This window comes from Terrapene carolina, unplaced genomic scaffold, assembly GCF_002925995.2.
Source record: "Terrapene carolina triunguis isolate 2854851 unplaced genomic scaffold, T_m_triunguis-2.0 Scaffold93, whole genome shotgun sequence".
NCBI classification, from domain to species: domain Eukaryota; kingdom Metazoa; phylum Chordata; order Testudines; family Emydidae; genus Terrapene; species Terrapene triunguis.
Window position 1 is genome coordinate 2,621,847 of NW_020664444.1, and position 16,659 is coordinate 2,638,505.

General features: G+C 42.2%; 1 protein-coding gene across 5 annotated transcripts in view; it reads left to right on the top strand.

Annotated features, from left to right (window-relative positions):
* Positions 1 to 716: 716 nt before the first annotated feature.
* The window catches only part of ARHGAP17 (Rho GTPase activating protein 17), a 69,205-nt gene continuing 53,262 nt past the window's right edge, over positions 717 to 16,659 (top strand). For all 5 annotated transcript variants that reach the window (XR_003369734.1, XM_024212432.2, XM_024212435.2 and 2 more), the window contains exon 1: positions 717 to 891. Coding sequence is in view for 4 of the 5 variants with exons in the window: in XM_024212432.2 (XP_024068200.2) it covers positions 839 to 891 (53 nt within the window). In the remaining variant the exon portion in view is untranslated. The remainder of the gene's footprint in view (positions 892 to 16,659) is intronic.

Consider the following 16,659-nt stretch of genomic DNA (forward strand, 5'->3'; position numbering starts at 1 on the left):
GGTTGCCAACAGTCCCTTGTTACGAGGGGCATCCATTATTTTTCCATCTCTCTACAAGAAAATTGAGAGTTGCTGAGTGCTGCAAAAACCAGCAAAAACTACCCCTGACGCATGAAGGTGCTTGTTATTATTACTGATCATGAACGATGACATCAGGAAGAGGAGTGAGCCGGGGTGGCTAAGGAAACAGGCCCTCCTTGGTGAAATCCCCAGGGATGCGTAGGCTGGGTGGCCGGAAAGGAAACTCGCAGCCAAGCCGGGGCGGCGCAAGGCCCCAAAGAGGAGGGAACCCAGGGTGACCCGGCGAGGAAGGGGGCACACCGCTGGGGTAAGCGACTCCTCTGCGGCTCCCCCTGCTCCTTGGCTGACACCTTAGGAGCTGAGGGCTGGCGGGACGCCACAGCACCTGGCCCCGCCGGCAGGGCTGGGCGCGCTGCCCCAGGCAGGGCTCAGGCTGCCCCGGCTGTTGGGCAGGACACCGCGGCCTCAGGTCGCAGGGGCACAAAATGGCGCCCCGATCACCGCGTGATGCCAACATCCGGGCCTCAGTGCGCGGGGCAACGGCCCCCCTAGGTGGCCCCCATCCGGGTCTTTTCGCCCCCTCCCCGCCTCAGGGCCCGGATGTTGTCCACCAGGCAGGCGACTGGGTCACCTGACGCTGGCACCCACGTGACTCGCTCCTCGCGGGGAAGGCGGAGCCGGAAGTGGCGGTGGCTTCCGGCCGGCTGGGTGTGCGCTGGGAGCTCGGGGTCAGAGCTGCCGCGGGGAGCAGGGACGAGGCCGGGTCTGGCCGCAGCGTTTCCCGGGAGGCGCGGAGACAGGAGCCGCCGCCGCCGCCATGAAGAAGCAGTTCAACCGCATGCGGCTGCTGGCCAACCAGACTGTGGGCCGGTAGGAGCCCGGGAGCCCCTCACCCTGCCCGGGGGCGGGAACCTGTCCCGGGAGGCGGGCCGGACCCCCGGGACCCCCCCGGCGCCGCTCGCTCCCCCCCCCCCCGAGAGCCCGGGCGGCTGGCGCTCCGTTTGGAGGGGTCTGGCCCCGCCCCCTCCCCTTTTGGGGGGGCGGGGGGGTCGTCATCCTTTGAGCTGCCCGGACCATTGCCCGGGGCACTCGCTCGCCCCGCTGCGGCAGTGACTCGCCGGAGGAGGCGGGGTGGGGGGGGGGTCACGGGCCGGGCCGAAATACCTTCTTTCCGAGCACTAGGGCTTGCCAGGGCTTTCCCGCGCTCAGCTCCCCGGCCCGGGCGGGGGGGCTCTGCATGGCTGACCCAGTGACAGACTTTGTCTCCAGAGCGTTTTGTGAGATGGACTCGGTTTAGAGAAGCCGTCCTTAGGTGGCTGTGTCTCAGTACAGCTTGGGGCACGCTGTCCTTAGTAGAAAAACAACCAGGAGTCTGGTGGCACCTTAAAGACTAACAGATTTATTTGGGCATAAGCTTTCGTGGGTAAAAACCTCACTTCTTCGGATGCAGGTTTTTACCCATGAAAGTTTATGCCCAAATAAATCTGTTAGTCTTTAAGGTGCCACCAGACTCCTGGTTGTTTTTGTAGATACAGACTAACACGGCTACCCCCTGATACTTGTCCTCAGTAGGTTTCAGAGTAGCAGCTGTGTTAGTCTGTATCAGCAAAAAGAACAGGAGTTCTTGTGGCACCTTAGAGACTAACACATTTATTTGAGCATAAGCTTTTGTGGGCTACAGCCCACTCTTTGGATGCATAGAATGGAACATATATTGAGGAGATATATATATATACACATACAGCTCGGAATTTGGTCTGGTAAAATGTATGGGAGGGGACAGGTCCACTGATGAACAAGGCCAAACAGATATCCTCAGCATCTTGAATACACTATGACCTCACTGTTTCCAGCAGGTCTAGTACAGAAACTATTTTGTGGCTGTTACACTACTTTAGTAACTGAAGAAACTTAATTTCTTCTGGACACCACGAGCACTTGATCTCCTGTTGTTCCACACAAATATGCTGTTATCCTTCTTTATTGATACTGAAAGTGACTTTGGAAATGCTGCTTCATGAAATTGGGGGTGTGGAAATTCTATTTTTTATGCTACTCTTTTATCATATCATCTAGGACTTTATACTCTTTTCACATATGTTATCACTTCAGTGATTTATGAGATTGGCTAATATAAATATAAAACAGAAAGTAGAAAAAATGTGCACTGGGTCCTATGTTTCCTAGATGTGATTAAATGTTGCCATCTCAGCAGTGCTAGGAGTTTAAAGCTAGCTCCTATAAAATGTTGCTTCTCAGGTATATTTTGGCCAATCAGTATATTGTTTCAGTAGTATAATTTGACATGTATAAACACAGAAAGCAAAAACTTTAATCTATTGGAGGTATATTACACTGATGCCAAAAAAGAAATGTAAGGAATTTTTTTTACCACCTGGATTGGCTGTACATGTGGCAGTACAGTTCTTTGATTTATAAGTTGGGCTACACAAAGTTCCTACAAAACTATTTGCATTCTACACTTCCTTTTCATATTTTGTTTAACTCTTTCACTTTCATTTCCTTAATTTTTTGGTAAATTTTGTTTATAATTACTCTCTTCTTAATTCTATTTGATATTTTTCAAGAAAGCTCAGACTGCACAAATAAGGGTCAGTCTTAATTGGCAGAGAAGTTAGGCCTCTGCAGTAACCAAAGTGTAAGTTTCACCAGGCATAAATGCCACTAATTTAGTTTTTTGTTTTGTTTAGGCCAAAGACCTTCCAAAAGGTCTGAGCCAATAAATTTCACATACCTAAGCATAACTTGGTGTCATCTGTATATACTGAAATGTGATTTAGTGTTCTTTTAAGATCGATTTGTATCTTTTAGAGTAACTTATTTCTTGTTCGAGTTTTGCTTTTCCTAGCTAAAAGTTGGTCTGGAACAAGGCTCAACTTTTGCCTCACTCTTTACAGGGTACTTAGAGCTATGTGCTTTCGCTTCAGGATCCACTTCTACATGAAACAAATAAGAAATGTCAACTAATGATAGCTTGAGGGGGATACAGTGATAGCTGGTTCTTTATTCATGATTAATAAATGGAGATATTTCAAACCTCTTCCATTCTCACTTCCCTGCCCCACATCTTCATCTCACTTCTCATCTTAAGATATTAGCTTTTTGAGGTAGGAATCATATCTAGTGTTGGTACAGTTCGTAGAACAATGGGCCTGATCTTACATGGGGCTTCTTGGCGCTATTGTAAATATATATATAATATATAGCTACTTGGAGCCAACAAATGCCGTATACAACTTCTCACTTTAGAAAATGTGTGGAAAGAGTGCATGAAATCTTGTTAACTATATGTAGCAGTGTGTACGGGAGTAGAGGTCTCAACCTTGAAGGTGATCTTTGACTACTGCAGTTGAAAAATGTTTTTATTGCTAGAGTCCGATGGAAGCTGCAGCTATCAGAGTTGTTTCATTACTGGTATTCTCAGGGTGTGGTAACCATATAAGCATGATTATAAGTCACATTCCTCTGCCAGGTAGCCTGTTGCTGTGTTAATCGTCTGTGCCTGGAATAGTGGAATCACTGGCTTCGTTAAAATATAAACAAATGTACAGAATAACTTCTCATAGGGAAAAAAGTTGAAAATGACATGAAAGTTATGAAAATTAACATGTCATGATGTCCAAGGTTAAAGGGAATTATCAAGATATTTCTTAACATTTCGTTCTGTTTACCATAATTCCTTGTACGCTTTAAATGGAAACTTCTCCTTATCAGCTTTTTGCTCACTCATAGTGACTTTTCCTATTGTAAGTTTCTTGTGAGTGCAGGGCTGCAAGCATGGATTCTTTCCAAAGAGAATTAAACCACTGTTTTTCAAATGGCATAAAGAATTAAATGGAAGTGGGGACATTAAGGAAGGAAAAAGTACTTCACACTTTGGACAGTCAACTTGATCATTGGCCAGAGTGGTTATACCTTTTAGCCAGGGATTATGAGGGCAGACTGAGTTAACTACAGTTCCAGCTTTAGTTTAGATCTGAGCAACAGTCTTGGGGTTAACTAAATGTAGTTCTTAGTTAGCATTGGTATGCTTGCCAACGATAAACATGCATGTTTTGCTGACTTATCAGTTTAGGGAGTTGCAAAGCACTGATCAGGGAAAATAAATGTTGTTTACTGAAAACTCGTGTTTATTCCTTTTTAAATCCATATTAAATGGAATGACTGAAAAATCACCAAGAAAACATCTGCTTATTTCTGCAGAATGTGTGTGGCGATAGCATTAGGTGGAAGCAAAAACTGACTTTTTTTACTATGATGTCTGACATACTTTAATAATAGATATCCCCTTTGTACCTCATTTAGCACAGCAGGTGAGACGAGAGTGCTATTATGTAGTTGCCACCTTCCAGTAATAGGGGAGGTGATTTCTGTAGCTTGCAGTGTGCATGCAGGATTTCTAAAGCAGTGTTGCCCACTTCTTTTAAAGCTCAGCCCCCTTCTAGAGAAATGAAACCAATCACACATACCCCCTTAACTCCTCCATGTGGTGATAGTCATAGCCATATATCAGACTTCTTGATTAAATGTACTTTAAGGAATGATATTCAACTCTGGATGTTAGATGTTTGCACACTTGTAGGTTTGTCTGAAACTGAAACAAGTTTGCAATAACAATACAGAATATGGTGAAGTGGAAATACCCCCCCACCCCGACAGAAGAACGTCTATGAACTCCTCTGGCCTGGCTTTCCTTTGGTGCATCTTAGATATCCTGCTGGGCTGCTTCTTGAATGGGGAGGGATGGGGGGGAAGTGTGTGGTGGTATCTCCCAAGCCCATCCACTTCTGGCTTCAAAATGGGTGGTCACTCAGTAGATTGTCGAAATCTTCATAATATAACATTTGCTTTATGTGCTTTGTTAAGCTGTGAATTAAGTTACAATGCTGATATTGAAACTGCTTGGATTTGAATGGATGCCCTTTAAAATGAATGGAGCAATTCACACCTTAAAGCTATTGTTTCAGGCTCCTTGCGAACTCTGGCAGACGTTACTGCATCAGTTGGCCTGAAAAAATGTGACTCAAAGATATCTCCACAACCATAACATATCAGGGGAGAAAAATTGAGGCTTGACTATGTGCCCCACCCCACTACACCTTAGGAAACACCGTTTTAAAGACTGACTTAAAATGTTAAGATTTTCCTCAAGCCATTGTTTAAAGGGAACAGCTATATGACACCCTAGCAGAAAAGGTGATTGTGTGAAAAGACAACAAAAGGCTAGACTACCTCTTGAGCAGATGTTCCCACACTCTCTTAAAAATAACATCTGGTGGCAGTATGTACAACTTCCCCTTACCCATCTGAGTGTCATCCATTTTTCAGCGGAATCAACTGTTGTAAGAAAAATGTCTACTTTTAGCTGGCTAGTGCTAAAGATGGCCTTTTCTTCAAAGATAGCTAGGGAGCCACACAATTGATCTTTCCAGGGGTATGAAAGGCCTTTCCTGCAGTCAGTATGGTGGTATGTATTCCTCACCTAAAACTACCATATCTCTTTCTGTTGGAAATGCATCTGTTCTCTTATCTACAACTTTGTCTCCCTGCTGGAGCTCTGATAGTGCTACTTCAGCTGCAGGCATCCTCTATGCTAGGAAATAGCTTCAGGTGCTGCAGCAGAGCGGTCACTTGAAAAATTAACTCGGTCAAAGTAAAGATAATATAGTGGGAAGTTAAGGGAGATTAGTTTCTGCTTCTTAAGTCAAACATATAGGATGGGTAAAACAAGAGTACAAGAGAAGAAGCAACTTACTGGAGTAATGAAAGAAAGTAGCAACAGGGAAAAACTGTATTAGAGTAGAGAAGTGACACCTAGGAAGTATGCCTGTAATAGGGTGACCAGATGTCCCGATTTTAAAAGGACAGTCCCGATATTTGGGGCTTTTTCTTATATAGATGCCTATTACCCCCCCACCCCCTGTCCTGATTTTTCACACTTGCTATCTGGTCATCCTAGCCTGTAAATATATTGAAAGAGGGATATGGAATTACAAAAGCCCTGAAGGAGCTGAGAGAAAATAATTGAGGAGGGGGAGAGTTAAGTGGAGCAGAATACCAAAATCTCTAATTTGCCTGGTTTTAGATGTTCTGCAGTAATTATCCTTCAGACTGGAGGATGGTGTTAGGTTCCCCATTTCATTTTGGTACTCTAACAACCACTCCTAACTCTTGTGGAATGCTTTATTTTTCAGTATTTTTAACTGATGGCTTGCTGCAAGTAATGCAGCCCTGGAAACGAGTAACTCTGCATGAGATGGACAGAACTTGAAGAGCCATGGTTAGTTTGTAAAACAAAATAATTGAGGAAAGGGGCAAAGGAGGGGAACTGCTCTAAGGGCTTGGCTACACTTGCGAGTTACAGCGCAATAAAGGAGCCCCGGGCGCACTAGCTCACTCGCCATCCACACTGGCAAGGCACGTAGAGTGCTCGGACTCTGCGACTAGAGCGCTGCTGGTACTCCACCTTGGCGAGAGGAATAACGTTTGCTGCGCCCCCGCTGGAGCGCCAGTGTGGACGAGGTGTTGCATTACTGCGCTCTGATCAGCTTCCAGAAACGTCCCATAAATCCCCTTTAGTCAAGTGGCCACTCTTCTCATTGTTTTGAATTCACTGTAGGAATGCGGATATGCCGTTTGAAAGCTCCGCTTCTGACAGCCGGCTGCTTATCTGCTCTGAGACAAAGCAACCATTAGTGTGGAATGCTGTGTGTGTGAGAGAGAGAGAGAGAGAGAGGTGAAGGGGGGTGGGTGTCTGATGCTGTCTGAACTTACAAGACAGCATGCTGACATGCTCTCAGCCCCCCAAAAACCCACTCTCTCCCCCCACATACACACAACACACTCCCTGTCACACTCCTCTCCACCCCCCCATTTGAAAAACACGTTGCAGTCACTTGCATGCTGGGATAGCTGCCCATAATGCACTGCTCCCAATGCTGCTGCAAGTGCCGCAAAGGTGGCCATGCCAGTGCGCTTGAAGCTGTCAGTGTGGACAGATGGCAGCGCTTTCCCAACTGCGCTCTACGAAGCCAGGTTTAACTCGAAGCGCTCTACATCTGCAAGTAGCCATGCCCTAAGTGAAAAGGTGTTAATAAAAATTGTGTTAACATGCTGCTCAGGAAAGAGACATAGAAATTGCCGTACTGGATGGTATCCGTGGTCTCCCCTCTAATTTCATTATCTGATGGTGGACAGTACCAGCTACTTCAGAGGAAGTTGCAAGTAACTCCTTACTCAACAATTATAATAAAATAACCTGCCATTACAGGAAGCAACGCCTTAGCCCTCTTCAGAGGAGGATGTTTTATGCTCTGAAGCAAGTGTTACATCCCTTCCAAAATTTTTAATCTTCATTAGCATTACTCTGGATGTTCTTGTTACCATATCAATCAATGCCCACCCTGTTTTTGAATCCTACTCGGTTCTTGGCCTTCCTATAGTGGCAATGAGTTTCACAGGCTAACTGTGCATCATTAAAAATTTCCCGTGTTTTTAAAACTTGATAGTTTTACTAGAATGTTGAATGTGTAAAAGCTTTAGCTTTCCAGTCTCTGACTTGGATTCCATGTTAATAGAAAAATGGAACATCCGTCTGAGCCAGCTGGCTACAGTTTGCCTCCCTGTGCTAATCTTTCTAGTAATAAACTGAGACTGTAGTCTAGTGTCCATGGTCTGGAATGCATTGAGATCTGGCATGCTAAAACACTATGGAATTTGTGTGTTTTGCTCTGAGGATTTAAATCAGGAATTGTAGATGGGAATACTCCTGGCTAATGCCTAACACCTTGTTTTTACATATACCCACCAATTTTTGTTTCTGATTGTAGTTGATTAAAATAATTCTCCAAAGAAACTGAATTACAATTTAATACCACATCTAGACTGACTTATATCTTATTGATTTAATTGCCTTTGTTTACCAGGGCATCCTTGTGTGGCGGTGTTCTCAGTGTTGCTACAGTTAAGGGTGAAATGGCAATACAAGATGTGCAAGAAGTAGTAAAGTTGAAGACTTTATCAAGTTACAATAACCAACTAAAGTTAACGCTTTCTCTTTAATCTGAAGCCTTAACTCTAGGACCTTGAAGCTGATCCCAAGCAACATTTTGCTTAGGTTGGCATTTTGGCCATAGCTCAGATGGGAATTGGAGCTGTGTTTTTCATGTGGTTAGCTGCATACTGTATCTGCAAGTCATAGCTGACAGTATATCATTATAGAATTTTTCAACTTCTTTTAGAATTAATAATTTACAGAAGTCCTTACCTCGGTAGTCTCATTTTTGCCAATTCAGATATTTGCAGGGCTTTTAGATATTTGTATGGCTTGATTTATTTTGTTATAAATAATCTCATAAGATAGTGTATAGCTTTTAATTGGTGGTATCATATATGAAACTGAGATTTTCTGTTATGGAATTTGCATATTAAATTATTGCCCATCTTTCTGTCATTCTGGCATTTACTTTGTTTTGGATACCAGATTGGCCCCAGCCTTTGAGATAAGTGGTTCCTGTATTCTGCATGTCCTACAATGACAAATGTATGCTCTTAGTTTCACTTCTATTTAGCTGAATAGACAATCATGATTTAATTTTAAGTAAAACGCAGAAAATTCTGTAAACTCCGAATACTCTGCTATATTCTCTCTCAAGAGTTTCAAGAGACAATGAAATAGTGACTAAGATTACTGTTTGTTTCTTTACCCTTGACCCCTCGTGATCAGACATTGATTCTGCCAGGTAGAACCTGAAGTGAAGTTAGAAGTAACTGTAAGGGTTCTCTTGCTTCAGTGTTAAAATACTAATTATTTTTGTGTCCAGAACCAATAGACTCTCTAACCAGGATTTGAAGTATGGTAGTGCCTAAAGAAAAAATGAGGTTTGGGGTAGTTGTCAGAACTTGGCTTTATAGTTGTAATATCATCTCAACAAATTATATTCTGAAAGTAATGTCAATATGAAGGTTTGTTCAAGTGATACGAATACAAGTGTGCACTTTACCTACACACACCTGAAAAATGATTTCATAAGGGTGTTTTTCAAGGATGTGCTGTTTAGTTTGAGAAACAGGTTTGCAGTTATTAAGACTATTAGACTTCACGTCTAATGAATGTTACTCATCACTGTGGTTTCTTTCCTGATTCCAGAGACGGATCTGTATCACTACTGTTCCCAGTAATTCTCTTGGTGGTTTTTAGGATGCATTTACCATCAAATTCAAACTGGGAGGTGTCAGGATCAGACTAGTTTTCCTGGAAAATTATCTTATCAGATGTACATCTTAAACTTTAGGTTGACAGGTACATGTGTTTCTTGGCATTGGCAGAGATGTTCTCTATTATTAAATAATGGTCTTGGTCTCTTAGAATACAGACTGCAAATCTGAATAACTTGCCTTCCAGATTGCACCACAAACCACCTGCCTTATAGGAGATGGGACAACAGTTACTGCAGCTGCATCCCACTTAGTTCTCCTCTTAGTGCAAGCTCTCCTATACAAGTGGAGTGTGTTTCAATATCCTGCACATGTGATATCATGTTGACTCAACAGAAGTGTTCTAATGTATCTTTTAATAGCTCACACCCAGGATAAAAATGATTATGCTAAAACAGTAGTAGTTCTCCAAGCCATTTGACAGTCAAGATACAAGGTGGAATCAGGAATATGTTGTCATTTTATTGATCTAAATTGGCATTTAGTGTTACTTACAAGTACTGTGTAACAAGCAATATTTAAGAGTAACTCCTGACTAAATCAGTTTTTCATCCATAATGATACACAGTTCTGTTAAGCAGTTAATTTCCAGTACTTAAATATCAGGCAGAAATTGGATACTCAGGCTACCACTCACTAGTAGCCTGAACACATTTAGGAGTGTATTTTCAATCTTAATGATTTTTTAACATGCACATCAACACTTACTATTCACCTTAATACTGCTTTTATTTATTCAGAATTATGTACTTTGTTTGAGGGAGGCAGATAAGAGCATTAATCTTCCATTGGTATTTTACACTGTATTTTGAAAACTAAGACTATGTCTAGACTGGCAATTGGATGACACAATTTTTGTCTTTCAGAGATGTTAACACCCTCCCCCCCCCCCAAAAAAAAAAAACAAAAGTTTTGTTAGGACCAGTGCCAGTGTGAACAGCGTGTTGTCGGCAGGAGCGCTCTCCTTCCGACAATACAAATGCCGCTCAATGGGGGTGGAAGTTTTTGGTGGCAGGAGAGCCGACAAACAGCGGCTACACTGCCTGACTTTTAGCAGCACAGTTGTAGCGACATAGCTGTGTTGCTAAAAGCTGTGTAGTGTAGACAAACCCTTAGTATCTGTGCATATGTCTTCAGTGAAAGAGCATGCATCTGTGGTGGTGGTGGTGGTGCTGGTTCTAGAATGCCTGTTCATGGGCCTGCATTTTGGAAGTCTGGTCCTTCATTCTGTTATATGTAAACCTAGTGGTGTCCTCCTTGGACTGCCCTTTTGCTACTCTGATTTGTATAGTATGAAACTGCAGATTAGGATACAGGCTCGTTTTGTGTATGGAAAAAATTGTCTTGCAATTAGTCTACATTGAGCATTCCATTAGCTGATGGCCCAGTGGAGAAATCTGTTTGCACAGGACTTGAAGCTGACATAGAGGATCCTGGGACCAGTATCTCAAACGTGCACAAAAACCCACTCACTAATAACCAAACTTTCTGCTTGTCTTGAGGAAAGGTCTTTATATTAGAGCTGTGTACTTCTGCAAGAAGAATCTGTTCTGGTTTTAGCCCATAAAGTTTACTTAGCTGCTTTTTTAAATCTGTATACTTTCAACCATGTTCAGTCTCAGCCCATATGATAACATAAGAGAGCATTTTCTCAAGCACAGGTATAAATACCAGTATCTCAAATACTGGGTTAAAAATGTGTGTATAATATATAACCTTTAACTTGTATATATTCCATGCTGTCTCCAAATGGAGCTCAGGTGCTGCTCAGTGAATGAGAATGAAGTTAGAGCTCTGTTGTGTAAAAGATGGTTTAGGGGAGCTGTCTGAAATCCTGAAGATCTCATTTTCCTTAACAGACACTCTTGAGTCCATTCATATGATTGCCGAACTCTAGATCTATGCAAATTCTGTTTAATGCTAACATGAATCACTAAATTGACAAGTGGCTATTAAGTGACATCAGATGCTCATTGCCTCTAAATCACTCTTCTGCTAGTAGCAAAGGGAATTAATAGAATGTGTTTTCTACATGGCAATGTGGAACACTGTTACTGGTCAGTGTCCAAGGAACAGGAAGCAGTATTGCCTGAAACTATGATGTATGCTGTACTTAGGCTGTGCCTACATTGCGTAGCTTACAGCAGCACAGCCGTGCCACTAAAGCCTTGCCACTGTAAGGCATGCAGTGTAGCTGCGCTTTGTTCACAGGAGAGAGCTCTCCTGACAACTAAATAAAACCACCCACCGAGGGGCGGTAGCTTTGTCGGCGGGAGAGCAAAGTGCTGTCCACACCAGCACTTTTCATCAGTAAAACTTTTGTCAGTCAGGTGGTGGTGTTTTTTCATACTCCTGAGCGACAAACGTTTTACCAACGAAAGTGCAGTGTAGCCATCGCCTTAGTATGAAACTTTAGTTACCTGTGCTAGTTTTGAAGGATATTAGTCAGCCTCTTAAGATGTATATCTGTGTAGGAATTCTGAATCTGCTACTTGTGTAAGCAAACAGAACAGCTCATGAATACCTGATATCAGATTATCCTTCCAGGCTGCCCTCTCAACACCAAACCAGAGTGGAATAAGTTTCTTCATATCTGCAAAACTACTTATTTCCAGAGGGAAAGGGGTGCTGGTGGTGAGGTAATGTCGTTTATTAGATCAACTTCTTTTGGTTAGAAAGACCAGCTTTCAAGCTCTTCAGGTCTGGGAAATGTACTTTGTCACACCTACATACAAGGTGGAACAGAGTGTTTAGCATAAGTAGTTAACACATTTCAAGGGACCCTTCAAGGTGAAATGGCCAGTTAACACCTCTCCCACTTTGTCCCTCTAATATCCTGGGACCAACACAGCTTCAACAATACTGCATACACTTATTTTCAGGACCATTTGAGTGCACTGAAGCAATATAATACATGTTGTGCTATTAAAATGCATTTATAAGCAATAGAAACCCTAAATTATTCATGTTGGGAAAATGTGTATCCATTATGTGATTTCCATTTGGATCTACTTCTTGCGGTAAGACCTTCTGCTTATCTAACATACTTCATCTTCTACAATTTAGCAATTCCTTGCATTAAAGTAACAATGAATAAGATGTTATGGTGAATTTCCTCTGAAAAGGATTAAATTTGGAGACTAAATCAAGTGTGAAATAGACTGACTTTAAGGCCAGAAGGGACCATAATGACAGTCTACTTTGATCTCCTACACATTGCAGGCCACCCCTGTAGACCCATATCCTTTGGCTAAGTTACTGAAATTCTCAAATCATGATTTCAAGACTTCAAGTTACAGAGGGAATTTACTCCTGTTTTTAAAGGTAGATATCAATTCAGCCTTAACTGTAGATCTGCTAGGGAGCCTACATAATTCCTCCCAATAGGAACAGCAGAGAGAATTTAAGGCTATGTCTACCCTAGAGAGCTTACAGTGTCAACATAATTAAATCACCCCCCACGAGTGGCGGTAGCTATGTTTGCAGGGGAAGCTGTCCCGCCAACATAGTGCTATGCACGCTACCACTTATGCTGGCGTAACTGTCGCTTGGAGGGATGAAATATTCAGACCCTGGAGAGACACAGGTTTTGCCAACATAAGTGGTAGTGTGGACAGCCTAAGACTGTCTGGTGAAGTGCCTCTGGCTTGCTCTGTCATTCTGTTAATGACGCTTCTTGGTTAACAGTTCTTCAGGAGAGAAGGCACTATATGCCAAATTCCCTTTTGACAATCTGCGAGAGAACGTATTGGATTTACTTGAGTTGAGACACTGATAAAAATAGCTTGTGTGAGAATAATAACCTAATATTAATGATAGTAAATCTGAGTGACTATCTCTGCACTGCTGCAGTTTTTTCATCTGCCATTCAAATATGCATTTCTTCTGGAACGTTCCAAAGGATCTGCTTCATACATGACTCTTCTAGTGCTAAAGAGGGTTAGTGTATGTTTAAAGAGGGGGGGGGGAAGTGTAGGGCTTGGCTACACTTAAAGCACTGGGGCAGTGCTGGGGCACCACTGAGAGAGGGTGGCAGGAAGGAAGCCTTCACCTGGTAGGCCTGAGAGAGGGGCCTGACTAAGAAGGTTGGCAAAGGAAGAGCGTAAAGAAGTGCAATAGGAAGTAGTCCAGGCAAGAGAGCGGTAAGGTTGGTGAGGACCCAGACCTTACCTATCTTTGTAAGGCCCTTGACTGGAACCCAGAATAGAGGGCAGGCCTGGGTTCCCCTACCCTCCACTGCAGAGTCTTGTTGCTTGGGGCAGTGAATGGGAAGGCTGCCTGAGTCACTGCGGGAATGACATAGGGCAGGGGGCATGAGGAATGCCTGACACTGCTTTGCAGAGAGACTTGGAAAGACTTCCCTTGAAGGGAAAATCAGTGTGACCTGGCCAGAGGGGCGAGTCCTGAAGCAGCTATACTGCTCTGCTGGGAGGTGGGAGGAGAGCTGCAATGGTGGAAGGGAAGGAAGGGGATGCGGAACCAGGCAGAGCTAACCCCCAGAAGGGGGTGTCATGTAGCAGTGAGTAGAGTGCAACCATTACAAGTATCTACATGCATCCCTCTTTTTATATACCTTCTGTTCGTGAAGTTTTGGACTAACGGGTTCATTTTCCTCAACTATGGTTTTTTTGTTTTTTTGTTTTTTACCAGAGCAGACCTGGCCTCTGTTCTTATTTTAGTTCCCTCAATAGCTGACAGAAAATGCCATTCATAAGTTTACATGTCCTCAGTTTTCAGTGTCAAGTCTTTACTATTTCCCTTCACTTGACAATATTTTTTTCTCCAGTAAAAAATTTTCTGCCTCTTGTAGTGGAATGTTTAAAATGTGCTAGTCAAAAAGTGATGGTGATATAGTTGTTTTGCAGACTTTCTACAACTGACAATCCATTATTGGGTAGACACTGTGCAAGGTATTTAGTTCTCTGGTACAGCAGACAAATGAGCTAAGATCCAGGACTTACGGCTATTAGAAATGTTGGCTGCTCAGGATAGATGTCTTTCAATAACTATTGAACAAAATTATTGTTCTGTTTTTTGTTTACCCACTTTGTAATTTTAAGGTTGCCTTTATGCTTATTCAGCACCCTGAGTGCTTTTGGGAGTGCTTTATAAATTTATTAATATATATGAACACTTGCAATTTGAGAAACAGGTGCAATTCTTGTATTGCTTTTTAAAAAGATGCTGAAAAGGCTAAATTTTGGCTTGAAGGATATAAGCCTTCATTTGTTAATGTTACAAGGGCTTCGTATCAGAGTGCCTAACTGGCCAAAGCCTTTCAGCCAACAGAGTCATTCTTTAGCTACCGCTCTAGTTTTTGAAGATTCTAGGGTAACTTCAATCTATTTTATAAAGCCTGGTCTACACTAGAAGATTAGGTCAGTTTCACTGTTGGTCAGGGTGTGAAAAATCCACACCCCTGAGTGGCAGCATTAAGCTGACCTCGGTTCCCTTATAGACCGTGCCAGGTCTACAGAAGAATTCTGTGGTTTCAGAGCTAAAAAATTTTAATACCAGCTCATACTCTCAGAATCTTAAAATAGGAATGATTTTAATCTGCTAAAATAGCTATTTAGAGAGAAAGTTCTAACAAGCTGTTTCTACATAATAGAGTAATGCAGTTCACTTGAGGTTGACTAAAGCCAACTGTTGTTGTTAGATGCTTGAATTGTTTTTAGGTGTATTACTGATGGAGTGGACATATGAATCATACTCTGAACAAGGGAACTTTTGTGGTAATAGGCTATTTGACCATTTAATAAATTAAGCCTGTTTTTATAGTACATGTTTCATAACTTGCCTGTGCACAGTGACCTGTAATAAAGACTTTGTTTGTAGGACACTTTAAAGTTGTATATAACTTCTGGAAACAAGGTTTCGTAATTGGTTAAAATCAGTGACTCTCTCTCTTTCATATTGCAGTAGAATCTAGGTACCCCATTTGGGAATTGGGGCCACATTCTCTTAAGTACTATGTAACTATAGCTATATGGCATGTAACATAATGGAGTCTTGATCTCTGGGGCCTCTAGGACAGGGGTTCTCAAACCGGGGGTCAGGACCCCTCAGGGGGTCGGGAGGTTATTACATGGGGGGTCACGAGCTGTCAACCTCCACCCCAAACTCCGCTTTGCCTCCAGCATTTATAATGGTGTTAAATATACAAAAAAGTATTTTTAATTTATAAGGAGGGTCGCACTCAGAGGCTTGTTATGTGAAAGGGGTCACCAGTACAAAAGTTTGAGAACCATTGCTCTAGGAGTTACTCTAGTCTAATACAAATTAATACAGTGAGCCACAGTAGATCTACTATACTGTATTATAATGAAGTTGTCCAAAACTTGTGATGGCTTACTAACTGGTTTCAATAAATCATTCCTCTCTGCATCTGGCTCATTGTCTTAAGGCGTGCTTGATAGCTGGTTGTTTGTTTCATTGCTATAGTTACCAAGACTTCTCTGGAAGCAAGGTCACACTTGACATTTACTAATATTACCATGTTTAAACCACCACTTAGTGCAGACTCGAATAAGACCAGGGAGATTTTCAAATGTCTGTCTGTGACACTATTTTATAGGGTGAATTATTTTCACTAATGACTTGGGTAAAATAGCCATTAAGTATTTGTTTTTAAGACTTAAGTTACTGTCTCAAACTTATGAAACATTCCTTTCTCTAAAAAAGCACATCATAGTTCATCTTATACTTTTACAATCCCACAGGAAATGTAGCCCTTTTTAAATAACCCAGCTGGGTGAGGCCACAACTTCTCCACTTAAGTGAGGTGGAGGCTTTTTTCCTTTGCATGAATTGTTTTCTTATTCAGTTAATTACCTTGCAAAGGGACAAGAACAGTTTGGATTGACTGATTCACTGTGTTGCACAAAGCGCCAGTAGAACCACAAAAATAAAGTCATGCACTGTCACTAATTCCATTTTGGAAGCAGTCAGTGACCTTTACAGAAGGACAGAAAATGTTCTTTTGCTCAGAGGTTGCAAGCTTGTTTCATCCACCAAAAATCACTTGGCTCAGACTTTTGTGTAAATACGGTGTTCAGATGTATCTAACACTTCTGAGGGGACCAATGACACTTTTTCTAAAATAGAAACTTTTAGATAAAAAGCAAGTCTTAAAGTTAAATGAGCATTTGAATGAGTGTCCAATAAACAGAGAAGGGGTATTTCATTGCTAAAACCTGCTTCCTGCCTATGTTAATACAGTATTGCTAGCATATGCCACTCAAGTTAGCACAGGTATAAACTAGAAACAGTACATGTAGTTTGTAAACCACCTTAACATACTTCTAAAATGTACTAAAAAAATCAAACTTGGTTTTAGATGGTACCGGACCACTAACACTTTAAACATGAATGATATGAAGGGCAGTCATTGTTTTCATG